This window comes from Castor canadensis, chromosome X (genome assembly GCF_047511655.1).
Source record: "Castor canadensis chromosome X, mCasCan1.hap1v2, whole genome shotgun sequence".
Classification (NCBI taxonomy): domain Eukaryota; kingdom Metazoa; phylum Chordata; class Mammalia; order Rodentia; family Castoridae; genus Castor; species Castor canadensis.
In genome coordinates, this window is record NC_133405.1 from 145,104,458 (window position 1) to 145,125,857 (window position 21,400).

A 21,400-nucleotide genomic window follows, 5' to 3' on the forward strand; every position below is an offset into this window, starting at 1 on the left:
ACCAACAGGATAAAGACCACAATTTGTGGTTGTTTTATTTACTGCATGGCAGTCCTTATGTGCAGAGTTCCAAGCCTGGGAAAGGGAAGCACAAGCTGATTTTTGTAACAGTGTAGGGGTCACAGATCAGGATTCTCTCCAAGAAGAGGAGACTACCATATGGTTGACATCTATTCTCAGAAGGAAAGAGGTGTCTGCAGTATCTGTTCTGTCCAAGGATTACAAGGGATACTACCGAGAAGAAGCCAGTTATAAGGGTGATAAGCCTTTAGCTCATTGGACTTGATGTCATGAATCAACCTGAGGTTCAGGCATGGAGTGTATTGGGAGGACATAAGAAAAAGAACTTGGCTAATCTTTATCAAGTGAGGGTTGCCCCATGGGTAGTCTGTGAGGAACCCATGCTTCCCTCCACATTACAACAGGATGTGTGTTGTTCTTTTAAGCCACTGCTCTACTAGACACACTGTCTGCCCGCTTTGAAAAATATGTGGGTAGCTTTCAGTGATTTGGGGTCACGTGGATTCTGCACTAACCTGTTTTTCCCCTTGTGAAATGTCAGGAAGACAGAAGTACCACAAGCCAGTAATGTTGAGTGGATTCCCTGTCACTGATGTCAATTTGCATTAGACTGCAGAATGTGAATACTGATTAGGGATACCATGACTAAACTTAAACCTGGCAACCCTCAATTGCCTTGCCAAAGCAGATGTGATCCTGGGAGAAGCATTCCACCAGGCAAGGGATTTCCTCCACCACAGCTGAGGCTGGGCTTTGCACAGTATGGGCTGGACATTTCTTCTTGCTTTGGACTAAGATGTGTTTACACCAGTGTTAAACTCCTTCCCTTTCCATGTTTACTTTGTCACCATGAGGAATTCCTTCTAACCACATATTTTGCACACAAAATCTATGAAAGCAGACACAAATCACCTAACTGGTAGTTCCTGTGCTGCATATTTATCCTCTCCAGTCAATTCACTAGTGATAAGCAGCTGTCCTGCAACCTTTGACATGAATACTGATCACTGCTGATCCTCTCGGACATGAGGCAAGTAGACAGGCAGGTAAATGAAGTGCATGAGATATATGGTCTGTCTTCTTAGAATACCAATTTCCACACGTACAGGAATTGATAGGTCTTTTTTGCTACAGCTTAGCACCTCCATGCCTCTATGTGCTTTTCAGAGTTAGCCCATGTCTCCCCTTAACTGGAAATAGGAAAATGTTGTCACGGTCCAATTTATTGGGAGAAGCACACTAAGTTCTTTGTTTCTTAAACCTAAAATCTAGGTGATCACAATTTTTTTGGTCCATTTTATTTGATCAGCACTTCCTGGAAGTGAAGGCCTTAGGCACACACAAAAAAAAAAAGGGAAAGAAAAAACATCAGTGTGTGCAGAAACATAGTTTTTTAACAAAACTGATCTCCCATCACTGGGTCAAGACAAAGCATAGATGAATTTTCACAAACACTTTCATTTGTAGTTTTTGTGTGGCGAGTAGAACACCTAGAAGATTGTTACATCCTTAGGGAGACTTCAGGACTTACTGTGAATGGAGGTTGTGGTCACAGCAGGTGATTTAACAGGAATGTTTTCTGTGTGTGTATGTGTGTGTGTGTGTATCCAACAAATAAGGGTTGTGCCAATGGAATTGTTGAAGGGTAATTCTTTTTTTTTATTATTCATATCTGCATACAACACTTGGGTCATTTCTCCCCCCTGCCCCCATCCCCTCCCTTACCCCTCCTACCCTCTCCCTCTCCCCCCCATCCCTTCCATATCCAGCAGAAACTATTTTGCCCTTATCTCTAATTTTGTTGTAGAGAGAGTGTAAGCAATAATAGGAAGGAACAAGGGTTTTTGCTGGTTGAGATAAGGACAGCTATACAGGGAGTTGACTCGCATTGATTTCCTGTGCATGTGTGTTACCTTCTAGGTTAATTCTTCTTGATCTCACCTTTTCTCTATGAAGGGTAATTCTGTTGGTGTGTGGATTCCATTGAATTAGACTGAGAAATGTAGAAGAATGCAGCTCCCACTATGAGAAAGCACACTTTCCAGACAACAGATCAGGTTTTTGTATGTTCCCTGTGGAATTCTCCAGTAGACAAAAGTAAATGGAATTCCAAAACTAACACAAAACTTATCCTCTAAGTGCTTTCTTTACATCAGGGTCTTTCTGTGCACATATAACCTATTTCCTTTGAGCCCTTAATTACACTTGCAGTAATGCAAAGAGACAGCAAGTGGAAACACAAGAAAAACATACTGGGCAACGAACCCAAAAGTGACTAAAAGACAGGTCTTTTGGTTGTGAATGCCAAAATTCTCATGCAATGTAATTTGAAAGCTCTGGTAAGCACAGTGCATTTATTTCTCTTCCTGTTTCATAAAGACAACACTGAAACTGGTTTTCACACTTTCTATCACAACCAGCTGCATCCTTCTGGATGGTCACAAATTACCAACCTTAATTTTCCCCAACTACACTGGGTTTACCTTCCTGTTCTTGCCTTGCAATTGTTTTCTTTTTGCTCTCTTCATTCTCCTGTTCCCTTCTCCTCCAGTCTCCATTTCTTCTACTGCCTGGTCTATTGATTTTAATCTCTCTTCCAATGCTCACCAGGCAACTATTCTGCTATTCATGTTGAAATATCAACAAGGATTCAACATCAGGATCTTCCTGGTTCACCATGACAGTGGATGGAGGAGTGGTGGTTAAGATATACCCCAAAATCTCGAAGGTCAGCAATGTATATTTGTCAACACCAGATGATGCTTATGAAATGCTGCTAGTCAGAACCTCAGTCAGTATCACAGCAATCCCTGGTGGCAACTTCTTATCAGGACACAAATTTCAAATATGCAGTATGTTGTGTGTTAGACACAAGTAGAAATTTGTTAGAGACTTATGAGGAGTAACACCATCACACACTGCCACATCCATTCATTAAACTAAAGCAAGAGCCAATTCGTTCATGCACAAGATGATTCACAAATGGGTGAATATAGGCAGTCAAGACAGAGACTTGTTAAATTTCACAAGGTATGTCCCATAAGCAGCCTCCATTGAGTGATAGACTTGGAGAACTGCTAATTCAGGCTGTTACCTAGGTACTAGTTGTGCATGCTGAGGATTAGCACCCTAGCATGATGCCAAGAAGGGAGTATGAGCACTGTGGGACTCCAAAGGAGCTCAGGACAAGATCTGCCCACCAAGTGGCCTTTCATCTGGAGTGGGCTTTCTCAAGCTACAGAACAGAACCCCAGGGCGGGAGCCTTAGGCAATGAAGTTAATGTCTGTAGTCCAAGATGAGACAGGTTGTTTCCTGAAGAGCTTCTGATGCAACTTGAAGCCTTGGTAGAGATGGAGTGGGCGGTGTTATGGGAGGAAGTGGCTGGTGGTGTTGTAGGTCATGGAGGTGGGGGAGGTCTTAACGGCAGTGGAGCAGGGCAGTAGCAGGAAGAGTATGTCGTCAGTTATCCCTGTGTGGAATACCACATGGCACAGCAAGGAAGGGGCAATCAAGCAGCTGCAGGAACTCCAAGCCCAGCCCAGTTTACTGAATGCACAAGCATAGTCTCCACTGAAAGGGAAGATGGCCCAGAGGTGCAGACTTCTCTTTGATCACAGGTAGCCCATTTTCCATGCCATCCTACATTTTGGATGATAATTTTCTTTTTTTTTCTCTTACTGTCACACTGTGCCACCAGTGCACAAGGATTCTCATGTTAAGAGGGCTCAGAGGCTTTATAATATGAGTGTGCAGGCACTCTATTGGACAGCATGCACAATCAGAAAAAAAATGGGTGGTTTTATGGCATTGTCATAGTTATGTTAGGTATAAATATGGGACAACTTCTTGATTGGTACTTGTTTTGCGACCTGGGATAGTGACCTCAGACAAAAGGGAAAGCTTGGAAAGGAAGTGTAGCAAAATTATTGACTGTCTACTGAAAGAGTTGAAAAGAAACATCCTGCGGGGAATCTCACAGGATAACACCATGCAATGCCATTGAGAGCTAGCCCTATCTTTCTTCTTGTTTTTTGTTGGCAATGGGTTACAATATGCACTGTTAGTGTCACGTACCCTATTGTGTGGTTGTGTAGCCTCCTAATACACCTAGGCTGATTCATGCTGAACCAATGTGTACATATGACTGCACCCTGCTGGGTTACAAGCACATTAGCAATGTGTGACCCTAGATGCCCTCCAGGCCCCACCATTCATATAAGACTGGTTCTATCTGAAAGGTACTGTTTCAATGTGAAAGTGTGGGTGCTGTTAGGACCCTGTAAGAAAGGAACAGAAGGTCCAGTCATTAGCCTTGTCCAACCATCAGGCAGTACCCCCAGGGTCTGAAGCTCAGATTCCTGGGCAAATACTACACATTGCCAGAGTTGGCAGTGCAGAAACGAACAGTGTAGCAAACTCCAATCCCTGGAACCACTAGGTGACCCAATGACCTCATGCAGGACAAAAACTCCCATGAGACATTAGGTCACTTGCTATTTAATAAAGGGACTATTAAGGCTCTCCACATGAAAGTTTTTAGGCAGGTATCTGACCTTTTGCACAGCTTAGTTCCACTGCAGAAAGCTGAAACCTAGAGCCCAACTACAACCTATATGGTAAAAACTACCCATGTTACTACAAACATCAGGTCATTAATTTTAATTTTAGGTTGCATTGTGACATGTCACGAGAAAGTCACTATTTGGCCAACGTCACTGGGATTTTCTCTGCAGGAACACAATATTTGCTCTCTATTTTCAACCTCAAGACTCCTACATAATTATTTCTTACAGAAGGTCATATGTGTGGTGCTGCCACTCAGTTCCCTACTCCAAAACAGAATCTGAGTAATACGTAATGACAATTGTGATGTTCTATGTTTGTATAGGCTAGAAATGATCTCCACCTCTGATTCAAAGCAACTTGGCTCTAAACCTCTGGTCTAACAGCCTGAATCTCATGCTTCCACTCCCAGCTGCACTTTATATGAACAAAGAGGGGTTAAGTCCTGGACACCTGCCACTAATAAGCCCTTTTTTTGGAGTGCTGGATCTTTGAGACCAGGTCCTTCAAGCTTTGCTTTTGTCACACATATCTTTGCTTAGGATCAGTATTATGAGTAGAGTATCATCCAGGGGCAACTTGGTACACTGGATCTTGCCACACGAATTTGGATTCTCTTTGAGAATTAAGTAGTTTCTGCATAGATCAATATTGTCAGTGTTTCTCATGTACTGGGCAGAAAATTTGAAAACTCACAGTGTTGTGTCAGTTACACAAACATGATGCCCCATATTTGGCATCATTAGTGAGAATGTACTATACTTTCAGAAGTCTTTTTGACTGAACATTTGGTGGATTTTTTTCCTTTCACCCTTCCTCTTCATTATTGATGAGACCCTCAGTTTAAGACTATAGCACATTTTAAATCTAGCATCATAATTATGCCACTTTAAATTCACAGTTTATTAATGTGTTCTTTTCTTTGTTTCACTAAATTATTAGGTTTACATGAGAACTGAAATGCATAGATTCCTGTAGGAATAGACATAGTTGCTAATTATTTCTTATTATATTTAATATGTTTGTCTTTGTGGGATTTAGTGTTCTTAATCCTATATTTCTACCATATACTTTTTATCTGTCAGTTTCATTTGGATAAGTTCTCTTCTGTCCCATTGTAATCATCACTTCTTTTTTATGTGGAACTGTCTTTAATCAGTTCCCTCCCAAACACAAGTTTAATTTTTCAATATTTTCATATTTTCCTTATTGTTATATAATACTTTTATCATTTCTTTATCTTTATTCACCATACCTTCCTTTCTTTACAAAATGGAGACTTACTTTGATACTATTCATTGATGTACAACTGTACTTAATGGTGAAGCTTATATTCTTCTATTATTTTATATACATGAATATGTATAAAATGTAATGAATACATCAGGCACTGTAAATAACTAAATAAAATATAAAATAATTAAATGTAGTATCATACAGTATAATTAAAGTCTGTTCTTTGAGGTGATTATTAAATTAAATAGGAATGATTTATATTGTGATACTACTAGATTTGTTGTGGTTAGTGAGATAATTCCTATAGAGACTAATGGTCAAGTAGCATATACACATATATATCCTGAATTAAAGGATAATTTGCCTCCTAGGTAGGTTGAAGCATGTTTCCAGGCAATTTTTTCATGCTGCTCACAATAGCACAGTATGTAAACGTAGTATTCTTTCCTATGAATGGTCATGGTTGAGTGCAGGTAACTAAAACTATTCATAGTATTCATTCATGTGTGCATTATTTATTAACAGTATGCAAACTAATTATGTTTATTCATTAAAGGTGCTATTTTGTTGGGATAAAACATTATATGTTTTCCAAATCAAGTCCTTATAAATTGCTAAAGGGATAATCACTGTTTTGTGTCTTAAAAGAAAATGCAGATGGTTTAAAATAGATCAGGTATGTTAATAGTTGTAAATTATAAATTTGTAGATTAGGAGATTTACAAATGTCTTTTTGAGGTTTGATTTCCCTATCTTTGTAAAAACTTTATTTTCTGGTAACCCATACCTGGAGTCATTTACTTGTTAAATAACAACTTTGATTTATTTGAAATGAATATAGTTAATCAAAGAACAGTCATTAACTCAGGCAGTAAGCATAAGTCGTTTATTATGCAGGGAAAGATGAAAAGAAATATGTAGGAATAGCTTATAGGGCATAAATCAATATTTTCCCTTTATTCCTCAGGTATCTTGGCTATCATAGTATGAACAGATGTATACTACCTGTTCTAGTCACCAGGCTACAAAAACATCTGTGCTTCAATAATAATTGCTGAGGAAAGTAGCAGTGTGGATGGATATTTAAGGAAACCAGAGGACTTAGGTTTTTCTATCCAAGGCATAAGGTCCTGGTTTAGGGGATGGCCTGCCTTTGCTAAAGTGGATAAAATCCAGGAGAAGTGTGGGCTCACTATGGTAGCTAGAGATTTGAGACTGGTGAAGCCTATCTGTCTCCATTTGCCATTGCCAGATATTGGTCTGCACATAACAGCACTGCCTGGACTCACTGGCTCCTGTAAAGTCAAATGTAGAGACAGATTTAATTAATTAACCTAGTTTATTATTTAATCTTAGATTTTATGATTTATAGATGTAATATAGATGATTAAGTATATTGTTCTTATCCCAAATATGTTCTAAATCATTATGACAAATAAGATATTTGATATTTAAACTATACAGTTCTCTTGTACAATTGAGAAAATAGAAAATGTTGGACTTAGTGAACCTTAAGATAAAGGGTAATGTAATTATAAGAAAAAATATATAAAATGTCTAACTTGTGTGTAGTATAACAAAAATGTCCAACAGTTGTTTTATGTGAATATATTATAAAGAGCACGTGTCAGATATAATATAGATTATTAGCATATTTAGAAGTTCTACAATTTATTTAACATGTGTTCACTCTTACTGAGTAAGTGTTCACTTTCTTATATTTATCATTCAAAGATAAATTTTTATAGGAGGACAAGCTATAGTTTCATGATTCTGAAAAAAAAGGAAAGAAAATAAACCTCATCTGCTCACCATATTTGTGTCATAGCCTTTGGCCTGAGTAATGAAGCAAACAATAGAACTGCCTATGTCTGGGTAGAGGTAGGCACAGCTTGAAGCTCCCATAACCTGCATCTGTAATATTTCTGGGTTCTCATCTGTCTCTCCTAGGAAAATAGAATGTACAAATAGTTAAATATATAGGTTACAGTGAAGCAGCTAAGAAGATGATTTAAACATGTACCTCTAAGTTATTATGCTAAGAAGTTCTGTTGATTTTCTTATCACTACCATTAGCTTCTTACCTTCAAATCATTCCATTCATTTTACATTTCTTTTGAGTCATTTTAGCAAATATAATTACTTTTAAATTTCATTTCCTGAAAATTAAGTTGTATATTTTGATTTATAAATCAGCTGGGTGTTGATAGCTCACGTCTGTAATCCTAGCTACTCAGGAGGCAGAGATCAGGATTGTGGTTCAAACCCAGCCCAAGTACATAGTTCACAAGACCCTATCTCAAAAAACCCTTTATAAAAATAGGGCTGGTGGAGTGGCTCACAGTGAATGCCCTGAGTTCAACCTAATATAGCAACCACCCCCCCAAAAAAGCCCTCCAAATTCCAATTCAAGTGAATATTCAATTTCCTAAACATGCCAAAACAAAACAGAACTTTTTTCCAAAGTTAGAAGAGTTTGGAACCTAATCATCCCTGTTTTATTTACAACATTTGAATGTTCATATAAACTTCCTCTTACGATATCCTTAAAATCCTATTGAGTCATCATCAAAACAATCATTGAATGAAATAAAAATACATGTACAAATAGGTTTCTAATCTGAATTAAGTTCCTAAAATTAGGTATATGCACAATTGTTGTGAGACTTATTAAACTTTAAGTTAAAAGTATAATCCTTATTTTTTTAAAGCTACTCTCCTAATGAGCAAAACAATCACTAACCTGGTTTAAGAATTCTTGGCCCAGAAAGCCAACATTCTGAGCTATTTAGATTCTTCAAGTGCCCCAATGGTGCTAACATCTGAATGGAATTTTGGCCCTCTTGAAGGAGTACCAAAGCCAGATCATTTCTTGCTGCTCCACTCACCAACCAGAATCTCTCGTGAAGTAGGATCGTAGTTACTTTAACAACTCTCAGAGGTGCCCCAGGATGCCTAAGGCCCAGTATCGCTATAGTGTCTTCTGGATTCCTATGTGGATACATAGAAATTACTTAAAATGGATTCACTACAGAACCTGTACTCTTAAAAACCACATTTGTCTTTTTAAGATATGGTACATGAGCCTTGCATTTCACCTCCACAGAAATCAAGATACCAAGAAGTTAGTACTTGGGAAATAGGATTTCGGAAGAAAATACTAATAGAGGTACATGTTAAATCAACTCAATGTTTGCCTGAAACAAATAAGTAATGGACCTAAGAGGTGATTTGGGGACAAAGAAAGCAAAATTTGCCCAAAGAAGGCTTAAACAAACTGACTTGGTGGTAATGGATTATATAGTATTTGAAGAAGCAGGACATAAACTTACATGTTCCTGACACAATGGGCAGCAGTGAGAACCCAAGAGCTGCTAATTATGGAGCCACTGCAGATTTGACTGCCACAACTGATGATCATAACCTGCCAAGGCATAGTATATCGCAGAGAAATACGGTCTGCTGAAGCTGAGCAAAAACAACCAACCAACAAATGAAAAAAAAGAAGCAAAAAAAGCCAGTAAGAATAAATTTCATAGAATGTTATAGCTTTCTAATTTTAAATGTTTCAATCCATTTAAAACACATTGACATTTCAAAATTTGACTTAGAAACATGAGCTTCTGTATCTTTTGCAGCTATGATATTTCCCTGAAAAAAAGTTCCTCTTATCTTTCTATACCCATTGTTTATTTATAGAGCAATTTTAAATTGTCTCTAGTCAACGAGTGGGAATATATATGCAATGAAAGATTGCTGCTCCATAGAAAAGAATGAAATTATGCTATTTGTAGGAACGGGTAGAACTAGGGCTCATCACATTTAGTGAAATAAGCCCTGCTCAAAAAGCCAAGTATCACATTTTCACTCATATGCAGTAGAAGGGGGCACAGAGAACTTGACCAAAATATAATGTATGCATATATGGAATTTTCACTTGAAATCCTCTTGTACGATTAATGAATCCTAGATAAAAAGAAAATTTATGAAAACAATCTGACTATAAAAAGAATAAAGTGATAAAGATGAAGGTAAAATCATAAATAAGATCCTGATTGTAGACTTCTTCATCTGTGTGAGAAAGGATTTGAAGAATATCACCAAAGAAATGATATGGCCTCACTTATGCTTAAAAATCATTATTCACTATAATATGGCAACTTGAGATAGCTAGTAAATACTTATTAAGCAGATTAAAACACAGACTCTGGGACTGAAATATTTTTCAAAGGCAGTAAGATCAAGTAAACAATGAGAAATAGTCATTGATGATATTGTGATAGGTTTCAGAATAGTCAAGGGAAGAAGAAAGATAATAACCCTAATGTAAAATAAATGCACACAAGAGCCTGCAAATCATTATTTATCACTGACAACAAAACAAAACGTCTTTAATAAAAATTATTGTAACACATATGCAAGGTGCTATATAGTAGTAGAAGAGTACTCTCTGTTAGAAGAATAAGTTTTTGAGTATCATTGTTAGCCCTACTCTTTTTTGCTCCCGAGAAGTTGATAAGTTATTGCAATATTCTACATGTCAGAGTAATCAATGAAGATAATTATATTAATAACCACTGGCATCTATATTCTATAACATTATGAAAGTTAAACAGTATTGTTAACTATGACGTTCCTTTTTAGACCAATAAATAAATCACTCCAAAGATTTCATAAATTTTAAAAATATGCATTTCTCATTTCTCAAGAAAAGAGTTTTCTCTTCTCCTTTCACTCTTTTGTATTTCCAATCCCTTGTTAATTTCCTTCTTATACTTCTCTTACTATAATTTTATTGGGCCTTACTCTGAGGTTGTGGCAGAGAAATGAAGTGTGGTCGAATAGAAGCAGTTGTAGAGGTTAAAACTGAAGCATTCCTAGCAGGAGAGACTGAAAGGGAGATGGAAGCAGAGGTAGTTATGGGTCCTTGTTGGGACCATGGTGCATGGCTGAGCCGTGTAACTCCCTGGATCCAGAAAATGAAAGGGCTCACTTGGCTGAAGACATAGGGCTTTGTGCAATGTTCATCAAAGTGACTCAAGATTCCCACCTGTACCCATGTATCCTTTTGTTGTATATGGCACACCAAAGGTGCCCCCAAGTCACCCTGTAAGAAAGAGGGAACAGAACAGAGTATCAATTGATTATCTGAAGGATGGTAGGAGGTATCTTGGTGTTGAAGGATAATCCTTTTTATTTCTGACTTTCACATTCCCTTTAATTGTCACCTTACAGCCAGCCTCCCCCATAGCTTTCTTGGCCTCCACACAGAAAGTAAATTCATTCAGCTTGGGCCAAAACTGGGCACAAGTGCTGGCTTGCAGGATGTTTAGGTGCCTTTTTTGCAAAATTCCAGGACTTCCTGATGGAAAACAGAGAAGAAATGTTTGTGAATTTTGTTGATTTGCTTTAGACTAGATTAGAGAAATATAATAAATGCTCAGTTACTCAAGAAAGGATATTACTATTTTTCCAAACATATCATTCCATTCTAATCCAGTGCCTTTTTCATTATTCACCTCTCATGAGGGACCAGCTGGGTAACCAGCAGTCATACAGTTGTATATTCTTCTCTTGCTCCAAACTTTCCTCCAGACAAATAGGAAGAACCAGGGGTTGAAAATGTAGTGGCTGCTTCAGAAAGATTAGCCCAGGTCCAGGAGGTCCTTTGGGTCCTAAGTAGGGCAGGGCACGATCAATACCAACAGTCTGAGCTTGGGTAGGATCCTGTAGATCAATAAGACCCACTTGGACCAAGGCCAGAGCTTCTGAGCTTTTTCTGGAAGGAAAATTCATTAGAAATATTATTATTTCTAAATTTCAATGTGAAAAAAAAACCCTTAGATCATATGAATCAGATAGGGTCCATGTAAGCACCAAAATACTATTCCTATTCCCTATTCAGTCAGCACATGTATTTAACACTAGGACATTATTAATGATATTAGGTCATCCTTAGGCTCAGTAGGCATGAACATCTTCAGAAATGAGAAGTAAAGTATTGGTGGAGTGTAGCTCAAGTGGTAGAGTACCTGCCTAGCAAGAATGAGGCCTTGTGTTCAAATCCCAATACCATCAAAAAAAGAAATGAGAAGTAAATTACTTTGTCAGTATCCTTATTAAAAAGTATTAACCTACACTATTGTACTCCCTAATATTTAATGTGCTTAATACTTACTCATAAGAATTTTGAAAATTAGGAACTGAAATATCTCACAGAACTTGTGAGAGTTCGACCACTTTTTCTACATGAGCCCTGTTTCTCTTATCTATATTAATGGTTCTACTTCAGTACGTTAAAATAAGAAAATAAAATGTTTGCCAGAAATCTTGAGCTAAATAGTATCAAAATATAGATTGATAAATTGAATTTTTAGGACAGCATATCTGGAGTTATAAAAAGCTAAACAGAAACTCTAATAAAATGCCTATCCACTGGTTATGAGGTTACATTCTGATAAACCAATCTTAAGTTGAAAACATTGTAAGTTGAAAATACTGTCATACACCAAACTTAATTAACAGCAGTGGTTGTTAACATGTATAGCTTAGCAACACAGTGGGTAACACAGATGCTTGTCATAATGACTATGTGATTGCATGGCCTACTGGGAGCTACCACTCACTACTACTGACTAGTATCATAACAGAATATCATAATACATACTAAATATTCAAAGTTCAAAATATAAAGTATGATTTCTACTGAATCCATGTTGCTTTTGCCTCTTTATAAAATCAAAAAGTAATATGTGTAAGTATAGGTTATAATTTAAGGTTATAGCATGCTTTAAAGGAATAGCATGCTTGCCATCTTCTAGATAGGTGAAATTATATAAAAGCAAGACATAATTTTACAATTCACAATGTTTTTTATTTGGATACTAAAATTAACCCCAAGAAACATATTAACATAAATTTTAGTGGTATATGAGGAAAAAAGAATAAAATCGGAAATGGTTGTTAAGAAAACAATTCAATCATTTCTATAGAAAAGGAGACTCATCAAATTTGATTATATAAATAAAGAACATCTAGTTTGTTCAAAGAAATGTATCCATTAAAAAATCATAAATTTTTCATCACTTTATTATGATACATTAACCTTGAGATGGCTTACCCAGACTTACATGAAATTGGCACATCTTGCTAAGGTAAGAATCCACTGTTCATTCAAAATAGAGCCAGCACAAAAATGGGAGAAAGAGAGATGCAGAGAAACCATCCAGGGAAATTCACCTGTTTCTGCCTCCCAGCAATTGGGACAACGGGAGACAAGGCCAGGGCGTAATCCGCACTCTAGAATGAATCCACATGTATAACAGAGTAAAGTTAGTATTATTATCCTCTTCATTGAATTTCCTGACTTTCTATTTTAGGAACGAGTTTGAAAATTTGATGTCCTGAACTTTGAGGAAATGCTTGGGTTTATTTTCCTAATTCACAATAAACTTAGGTATAGTAACAGAGCGTATCTGTATACTTCTCCTGATAAAGATAATTTGACTTGTTCTGTTCGCTCCTCAAGTAGAATAATAGAATCTATTTAAGCAATCAGATATTTTTGTAATATTATGCTCTGAAAGGAGTGGTACTTATAAAACTTAACTCATAAGCCCTTACTGGAAAAATAAGGTATTAATCTCTCAATATTTAGAGATCTCTTAACTATTGGTTCAGAAAAATATCTTCAATTTAATCCTACAAAAATCTATGAAAACCTTTTGTGATCTACTCAGAAATTTTGGTTGCTGGCTTCAAAAAGACTGTTTATCTAAGGTAGTAAGTCAAACAGATGACTATATTTAACTTGCCTGTGGTCTCGTGAGAAACAGCAGCTGTCTTGAAGAGCCAGAGAGCCTGGAGATTGTCTTTCCAAATCATATCTAGGCGACACTCAGCCAGGGAAACATTGAGAGGCTGTTGTCCAGACTGATGCTTATAGTTGGGTCCAGATAGAGATCCAGGCATCAGGGGAAACTCTTTTGTTAAACTTATTGCTGGAGGAGCATGCAGGGATGAGAAAGTGTGAGAAAAAATAGTATCTTCAATAAACTTTGAGAAAGACAGTTCCTGGAGCTGATTATCAGAAGAGGTTGAGGGCAAAAGCACAGGAGAGAAGGCCAGAGAAGAAAAGTTGAAGCAAGATGGGAAAACACAGTGTGAAAGATAAGGACAAGAAGAAAAGACTAAACAGGAAGGGAACAATGTACATGGATATGTAAGAGAACAAGAAACAAGGAAGGAAAAGCCTGGGGAAAGATAACTAAGAGAGACAGAAAGAACATCAAGGCTTCCTTTTGTGTCAATAATTTCTAATATGCTGCCAAAGTTCTTGTGACCAATTATACTAGGAAACCACTTGCTTGACAGGGTAAGAAGGAAAATGCTTGTGAGCTGGCTTGGCTGGAGATAACTGCTTTTAATTTTTCTTTCTATGGTACTTATCTCTGTTGACAAAGTTATAAAATACTGATGTGCGGTAGAAATAGTCTCAACAGGTAAAAATGTGACAAGCTTAGACTTGTTATCCAAATGATCAATTAGCAGAGTTTTTCCAGTTGTTCCAGTCTCAGGAGAAATCAGTGATACAATTATGTCAGCTTTGTAATGCAGTAGTTTTGTTTTAGGTTGGATCCAGGTTCTGAATTTATCAGATACAGGAATAGAAAAGAATGTTATATTAACTTGAGGCTTGGTCCATGGTGTGGCTGGTTGAGTTTCAGACTGGATCCAGGGTGTAAATGCTCCTCCTTTTAGCATTGTCTGTGGTTTAACTACTTGAGACAAAACCCAGTATCTAGTCATAACAATTTCAGACTGGGTCCAGGGTCTGACTTCTTGGGTTTTTGACTGGATCATAAAAGAATCATGATGAATTGTGCCAATTTCAGATCGGATGAAAGTACTGAACGTACCGAATTCTGAATAAGTCTGCAGTCTGACAGTTTTTCCTTGAAGGTAGAACCTAGTTCTGACTGTGTTAGCTTCCTGCTTGTCCCAGGGTCTGGTTGCTTGAGTTTCAGAGTTGGTCCCAAGGTTATCTGTAGCAATTCTTTTCTGAGTCCAGTGCCCAATTATACCAACTTCAGTATGGGTCCCAAGACTCACTGTTTGGGAATAAAGTTGAATCCAGGATCTAACTGTGTTACTTTGAAACTGTAACCAAGGTATTACTGTATCAACTTCAGTCACAGGTGAAATTTTTCGTACTTGAGTTATAGTCTGCATCCAACTTTGGAATTTTTGAGTTTGAGGCTGGCTCATGGGTGTGATTGAATCTATTTGAGTATGGAACCAGTATGTTATTGTATCAGGTGGGGTCCAGGAAAGAATTTTTAAAGTTCCAAATTGGGTCCATAGTTTAGTTGTAGCAGTTTCCTGCTGAGTCCAAGGGTTGGTTATACCACCTTCAAACTGGGCCCAAGAAAGTATCCTTTGAGATTCTAATTGGAACCAAGATGTAATTGTATCATTCTGAGTTAGAGACCAAAGTGTGGCTCTGCTATCTTCAGGCCACATACTTACTGCTTGAGATTCAGACTGGGTCCAAAGTTTTATTTCAGAAGAGGTCCAGAATCTGACTGTATTGGTTTCAGTAGTGATTCTTGTTTGGACAGCATTGCCTTCAGAATTGTATCCAGGTCTGACTACATTAGTTTCAAGGTGGATCCAGGGATGGGCTATTGTCCTTTCTGGCTGAAACCAAGAAAGAACATTTTTAGATTCAATTTGAGTCATTTGCTTTATTGTATCATTCTGAGTTAGGGACCATGGTGCAACAGTATTCATATCAGACATGGTCAAGTGTTTTGCTGCTTCCATTTCAGCTTGTGACAATAGTGTCACTGTTTCAGGTACTGGCAAAGACAAGTACCTAACTTGTTGAGATTCAGCCTGTGTCAATGCTCTGATTGTACTAGTTTTAGGTTGGGTCCAGGGCTTGACTGTGTTTGTTTCACTTTGGCTCCATGGTCTTATTGTACCAGTTTCAAAAATAGTCCACAATTTTACTGTATATTCTGACTGGGTCCAGTAGTCTAATGTACCTATTTTGAACTGGATCCATGACATGACTGTAGCAATTTTATGTGTGGCCTGGAGCTGTACTTTGTCACTAAATGATGTGAAAGTACTGAGTGTTTGAAAGGTTGTTTGAATCCATGGTTTTTCTGCCTGAATTTTAAATGAAGCTTTGCTAATATAAGAGTCAGGCTGTGGCAAAGATATGGCTGCTGCATGCACAGGTACTATCCAGGATAAGATTGTTCCAAATTCAGGTAAGGTCCATGGACTACTGTTTTCAACTTCAGAATGTGTCCACAGAAGAGATGCTTGATTTTCAGATTGAACCAAGAGTTTGGTATTATCTGTCTGATGTTGCACTGACGTTCTGAATGTGTTAACTTCTGGCAATAGCCAAGATTTCTTGGCTTCAGTTTCAAGAATTGTTGAAATTGTGCCTTTGTCAGTTCCAATCTGTACATAAAAGTTTACAGTGGAAGAGGCAGTCTGTTTAAAAGTTGTGGCTATTGAAGCTGCAGGTTCTGCCCAGGTTTTGACTGCTAAAATCTCAGCCTGGATGCCTGTTGTGATTTTGGAAGCTATAGCCTTTGACCCTGATTTCGTTGATGTCGATTCATTTAATATCCCCACTGTGATTTTGAAAGTTATAATCTGTGTCTCTAGATTTAAAGATGAATATTCAGCTTTGGTTCTCTGTTCAATTGTGGAAATTGTGTCCTCTACCCATGTCTTGATTTCTAGAGATTCATTCTGGGTCCATGACATGAGTGCATCAGGACCTGCCTGCATCCAGTTAATTACTGCTGGAAATTTAGCCATGGTCCATGAGGTGGTTACTTCAAATGCAGATTGTGTGGAGGTAATTACTGATGGAGACACACTCTGTTCCCATGGGGCGATTGTAGGAAATACAACTTCTTTCCAAAGTTCTTCTGATGTAGGTGTAGCCTGAGTCCAGGACATCACTTTTTCAGATACAGATTGTACCCAAGGGTCTAATATTTGAAATTCATCCTGTATCAATGGTGCAAGTGTTTCAGATATAGACTTTATCCAGGTTACTGCTGGATATTCAGAATGGGTCCGTAATATGATAGTATTAAATGAGGGCTGTGCCCGGGTATTTACTGTTGAATATGTAACCTGTATCGGTTGTATCCATGGATCTACTGATTCAGAGTCATCCTGAGTCCAGTGTATGGCTACTGAAGATGTGGCCTTTGTCCAGGGGTTTCCTTGTGGGGCTTCCCTCTGGATCCAGGATTCTTTTGAAATTGTTGCCCTTATCTAGGAATATTCTGGTAGAGATTCAGCCTGGGTCCGAGGTATGAATTTTGAATCCTTGGACACTGGAAAGGGATCTACTTGTGGAAATTCAACCTGGGTCCAGGGTATGGTGTTTGAAGATGTAACTTCTGACCAGGTATTTATTGGGTGATATTCAGTCTTTATCCAGGATATTACTTTCAAATCTCTGTTGTCTATCCAGGCAGATAATGTTGAATATTCAACATTTGTCCAGGGTATGACTTTAGATATTTGAGCTTCTTTCAAGGATTCTACCGGTGAAGATTCAGACTGTATCCTGTGTATGACTTCTGATGCTTTAGCACTCTTCCATGGGTTTATTTGTGGAGATTCAGCCTTAAACCATGCAGTTGCTATATTTCCCATTCTTAAGAAGGAATTAAATGTTGTAGAAATAACTTGTCTGCACAATTTGACTGTTTCAGTTACAGGACCTGTCCATTGATCTTCCACATGAATGCATGGTGTGCCTTCCCCAGGCTCAGACTCAACCCAAGGAGATATAAATGGAGTCTTAAATTCTGATTGGATATTTACTTTTGGAGATTCAGTCTGTATCTTGGATTTGACAGTTATAGTTTCTTCTTGGTTCAAAGTATTTATTAATGGAGATTTAGTCTGTGTCTTCAGTGTGCCTTTATCAAGTAGAAATGTGTAAAGATTTGTTGCTAAAGATTCTGTCTGTGTCCATGTTGTAATTATATCAACTACTGACTCTGCCCAAGTATTTACTGCTGGAAATTCAGCTTGTGTCCACTGTTTGACAATTTTAGCTGTATCCTCTATCATAGGAATTACTGCTTTAGATGCAGCTTGATGCTTGAATATACCAGCCTCTGGCAGTGTCCAAATCTTTACTTCTGAGACTTTGCCTGGATTCCATGATGAGACTATTTCATAGTTAACTTCTGTCCAGGCCTTTTGTTTCTGAGACTTAGCCAGTGTCCACATTGCTATTGTATTAGCTTCAGGCTTTGTCCAGTGATTTGTTGTTGGGCTAACCGCCTTGTTAAAAAGAATGACTTGATTAAATATAGAGTGTGTCAAGACACTTGCTGCAATAGTTTGGTTTTGAATCAATTGTGTGAATATTTCTGTTGCAGATTGTACCTGAGAATTTACTGACATAATTTCAGCTAGGCTCCACAGGGTATCTCTACCAGTTACAGTCATCGTCAATGGATTTACAGCTGGTATTAGGGTCTGAGTCCACGTTGTGATTATATCAGATTCAAACTGTGTCCAAGGACTTTTTGCTAAAGAAACACCCTGAACCAATGGTGTTACTGTATTATCTATGGCTTGTATCCATGGATTGATGATTTCAGAATTAGCCTGAGCCACCTGTAACACAGTATCAGCTTCAAGTTTTGTCCAGGAATTTGTTTTTGCAATTTCAGCTTGATTCAATATATTAGATACAGCTTCTGTTGGATGCTTGACGTTTGTGAATTGACTATTTGTCCACTCTGTAAATGTATCAGTTTTAGATTGTGTCCAGTGATTTAGTGTAGATGCAGCAGATTGGTTCCACACTAAAACTGAATCAGATGTTAGTTGTGTCCAATGTCTTACTGTTGGAGACCCAGCCTGGTGCCACGGTGTGAATGCAGAAGAGCCAGATTGAATCCCGGGATTTACTGTTAGAAATTCAGACTGAGTCCATGTTGTGAATATATCAGCAATAAGTTCTGTCCAGGAAATTCTTCCTGGATATGCAGCCTGAGTCCACAGTATTGTTACTGTATCAGATACAAGTATTGTCCATAGATGTACTCCTTTTAATTCAGCCTGGAACCAAGGTGGTTTTATTCTATTTGATAAAGGCGCTGTCCTTACACTTACTGGTGGAGATTCTAGAAGAAGCTTTGTTGGTGTGATTGTATCAGTTACAGATTCTGACCACAGATTTCTAGATACAGGTTCACTCTGAAACCGTAGTGGTGTGATTATATCAGATACCATCAGTGGCCATAGATTTACTGAGGAAGATTCAGTCTGGGACCTAAAAGGTATGACTTTGTCAGACAAAGGCTCTGGCAATGGATTTCCTGCTAAAGAGTTAAAAACCCAATCCCAGACGCTAACCACCAATTTATTTTTCTCATTGTTTCTAAAGGTATTTTTGTAAGTTCCCGACTTCTCAGTGTTTTCTCAATGAAAATATTCCTGCTTTGTTATCTTAGTATAAATGTCTCTATCAATCCTTACAGAATTTTACATGTATTTCTATAAACAACCCCAATGGTAACTTTGCCCTTACAGTAAGTACCCAGCAATCTTCTTGGGGCTGACTCCAGATACATAAGTTATTATGTTTAGCCATGTGGATATGTTGATGGTGGCAGAATGAGAGGTCCAGAAGCTTAACTGATAACTTCCTGATACTGGTCCCAAAGTTATTGTGTTCTGAAGGAGCAGAGATGGAAGGATGTGAGATATGGGTTATTCTGTCTTGTACTCATTTTATAGCATACCTTCCTAAGATTCATAGAGTATATCTTTAAATCATTACATGGATTTTGTGAAGTACTTTGACATTTAATTCCTTGTTATTTCATATGTATTTATTTCAACTTGTATTTCTCATATACTTGTTTTTCTGTTTTCTTTATAGTGAATAGACATTAATTTTAAGCACTGATATTATCTGTGTTTGCTCTTGCAAAGTGGAGTAATATGGACCCAATTGTTTATAAGATTTTCATGAACTTTGTTTTATTTCTCCACTAATTTGCTTTTTTAAAAATATCAATTTTATGAACGACATGATACAGCAGAATATGATTTTTGTGGCTTACTCTGATATTGGTATACTCTGCAGTGTCTGTACAGGCAGTTATAACAGCTTTTCCAGAAGATATTATAAGCGTGAGAAAGTGGAATTTCTTTCCTCCTAATAGGGTACTGCAGGAGGACCACTCCTATGCCTCCTTTGACTGGATCTTTTCCATCTTGTGGATTAAAACTGGGATGCAGGCAGATTTTATGGCCAAGTAAAATACCTTCTTGGTCAATGACTCCTGAAATATCAGAGAGCAAGTGCTTTCTAATGGAATAGAAAGGTGAAGAATAATACAGTAATATTAAAGTAAAAAAAAATCAATAAGGTCTCATTTAAACATAATTGTTTGCCAGTGTAATGTCTTTACTTATTTAACAGTGTAATCCAATGACATTCTACTTTGTATTACTGTACTTTTACCTTGAATAGTGTTTAAATTTTAAACCATCAAACATTCCTACAGTAATTTCACACAAGACAAAAAACCCTTTACTGCATTAATGTTCAATGTGAATGTAGATAATAATAAAGCAGTTCTAAAATGTGTACATAGTATGGTTCTTTTTCTTATGGTTTTAGCTATACTCACAATTTAGTCAGACAGCTAGCTGTGGACAGGATCCACCACCGACTCAGAATAATGCCTTGGCAAGTTTCATCCATGGACACTAGCCATGGGATGTTGCTGGCTGCTGACAATGGGGCAATCGTTGGGGTCAATGAGTTTAACCACTGCTTTTGAGAATTAGGTACTATAAAGGGTCAGATGGGGAAGAGGTAAACATACCATAAAAAAAATCTTGTTGAATGATTAATGAGAAATGTCAACCTATTTTTTTTTGTTTGATGAAGAGGGAAATAGGAGGAAGAATGAGAAGAGGTAAAAGTAAGGGGGAACAAAATGTAGGATAAGATAAAATAGGATCATGAAATAAAAATAGGAAATTAGCTAAGTGACAAAGACAAGGGGAAAAAAAGGAACATACTTTAAAGTTGGATGGAAAACAAAAACCAAGTACTAAGACAAAGTCTTAGTAAAGTCATGAAGAAATTCCCAATTACATATAACTTACCACCGCAGCAGTAAAAAACCAATCCCCAAAACTTATAGAAGCAAAGTGGAGCTCTCATCATGGTTCAAGAAAGTGTGAATGCAAGGTAAGTTTCTAGGAGATAGCTACAAAGGTTGAGATTGAAATTTCAGGCTATAGAATGTCTGACATCATAAAAGCTATTTATGAGACATATGTATTCCTTTCATTATGATCAAATGGAATATACACATAAGAAATAAATGGTATTAAAGGAAAAGGTGCTTTTTAAAATTAAAATTGAGTTGAATTTTTATTCTTTATTTCAATATTAACATTTCCCAGTTTCACATACCGTAAAAAGTTATGGTATACTTGGCCTTCCTTTGGGACACTTTTTATTTATCATATAATAACTACTAATTAAAG

At 37.3% G+C, this 21,400-nt stretch overlaps 1 protein-coding gene across 2 annotated transcripts in view; it reads right to left on the reverse strand.

The window, feature by feature from the left end:
* Positions 1–5,617: 5,617 nt before the first annotated feature.
* LOC141419897 (polyserase-2-like) overlaps positions 5,618–21,400 on the reverse strand; it is a 57,892-nt gene continuing 42,109 nt past the window's right edge. Inside the window, exons 3-11 of one of the 2 annotated variants that reach the window (XM_074064126.1) lie at positions 13,636–13,821; positions 12,952–13,120; positions 11,341–11,600; positions 11,050–11,183; positions 10,628–10,928; positions 9,154–9,289; positions 8,565–8,812; positions 7,634–7,767; positions 5,618–7,116 (exon numbers count right to left, since the gene is read on the reverse strand). In XM_074064126.1, coding sequence (XP_073920227.1) covers positions 6,844–7,116; positions 7,634–7,767; positions 8,565–8,812; positions 9,154–9,289; positions 10,628–10,928; positions 11,050–11,183; positions 11,341–11,600; positions 12,952–13,120; positions 13,636–13,821 — 1,841 coding nt within the window. In that variant the 3' untranslated portion in view covers positions 5,618–6,843. Of the gene's footprint in view, positions 7,117–7,633; positions 7,768–8,564; positions 8,813–9,153; positions 9,290–10,627; positions 10,929–11,049; positions 11,184–11,340; positions 11,601–12,951; positions 13,121–13,635; positions 15,893–21,400 lie in introns of those variants that run through there. The other variant, XM_074064125.1, reaches the window with a different exon arrangement.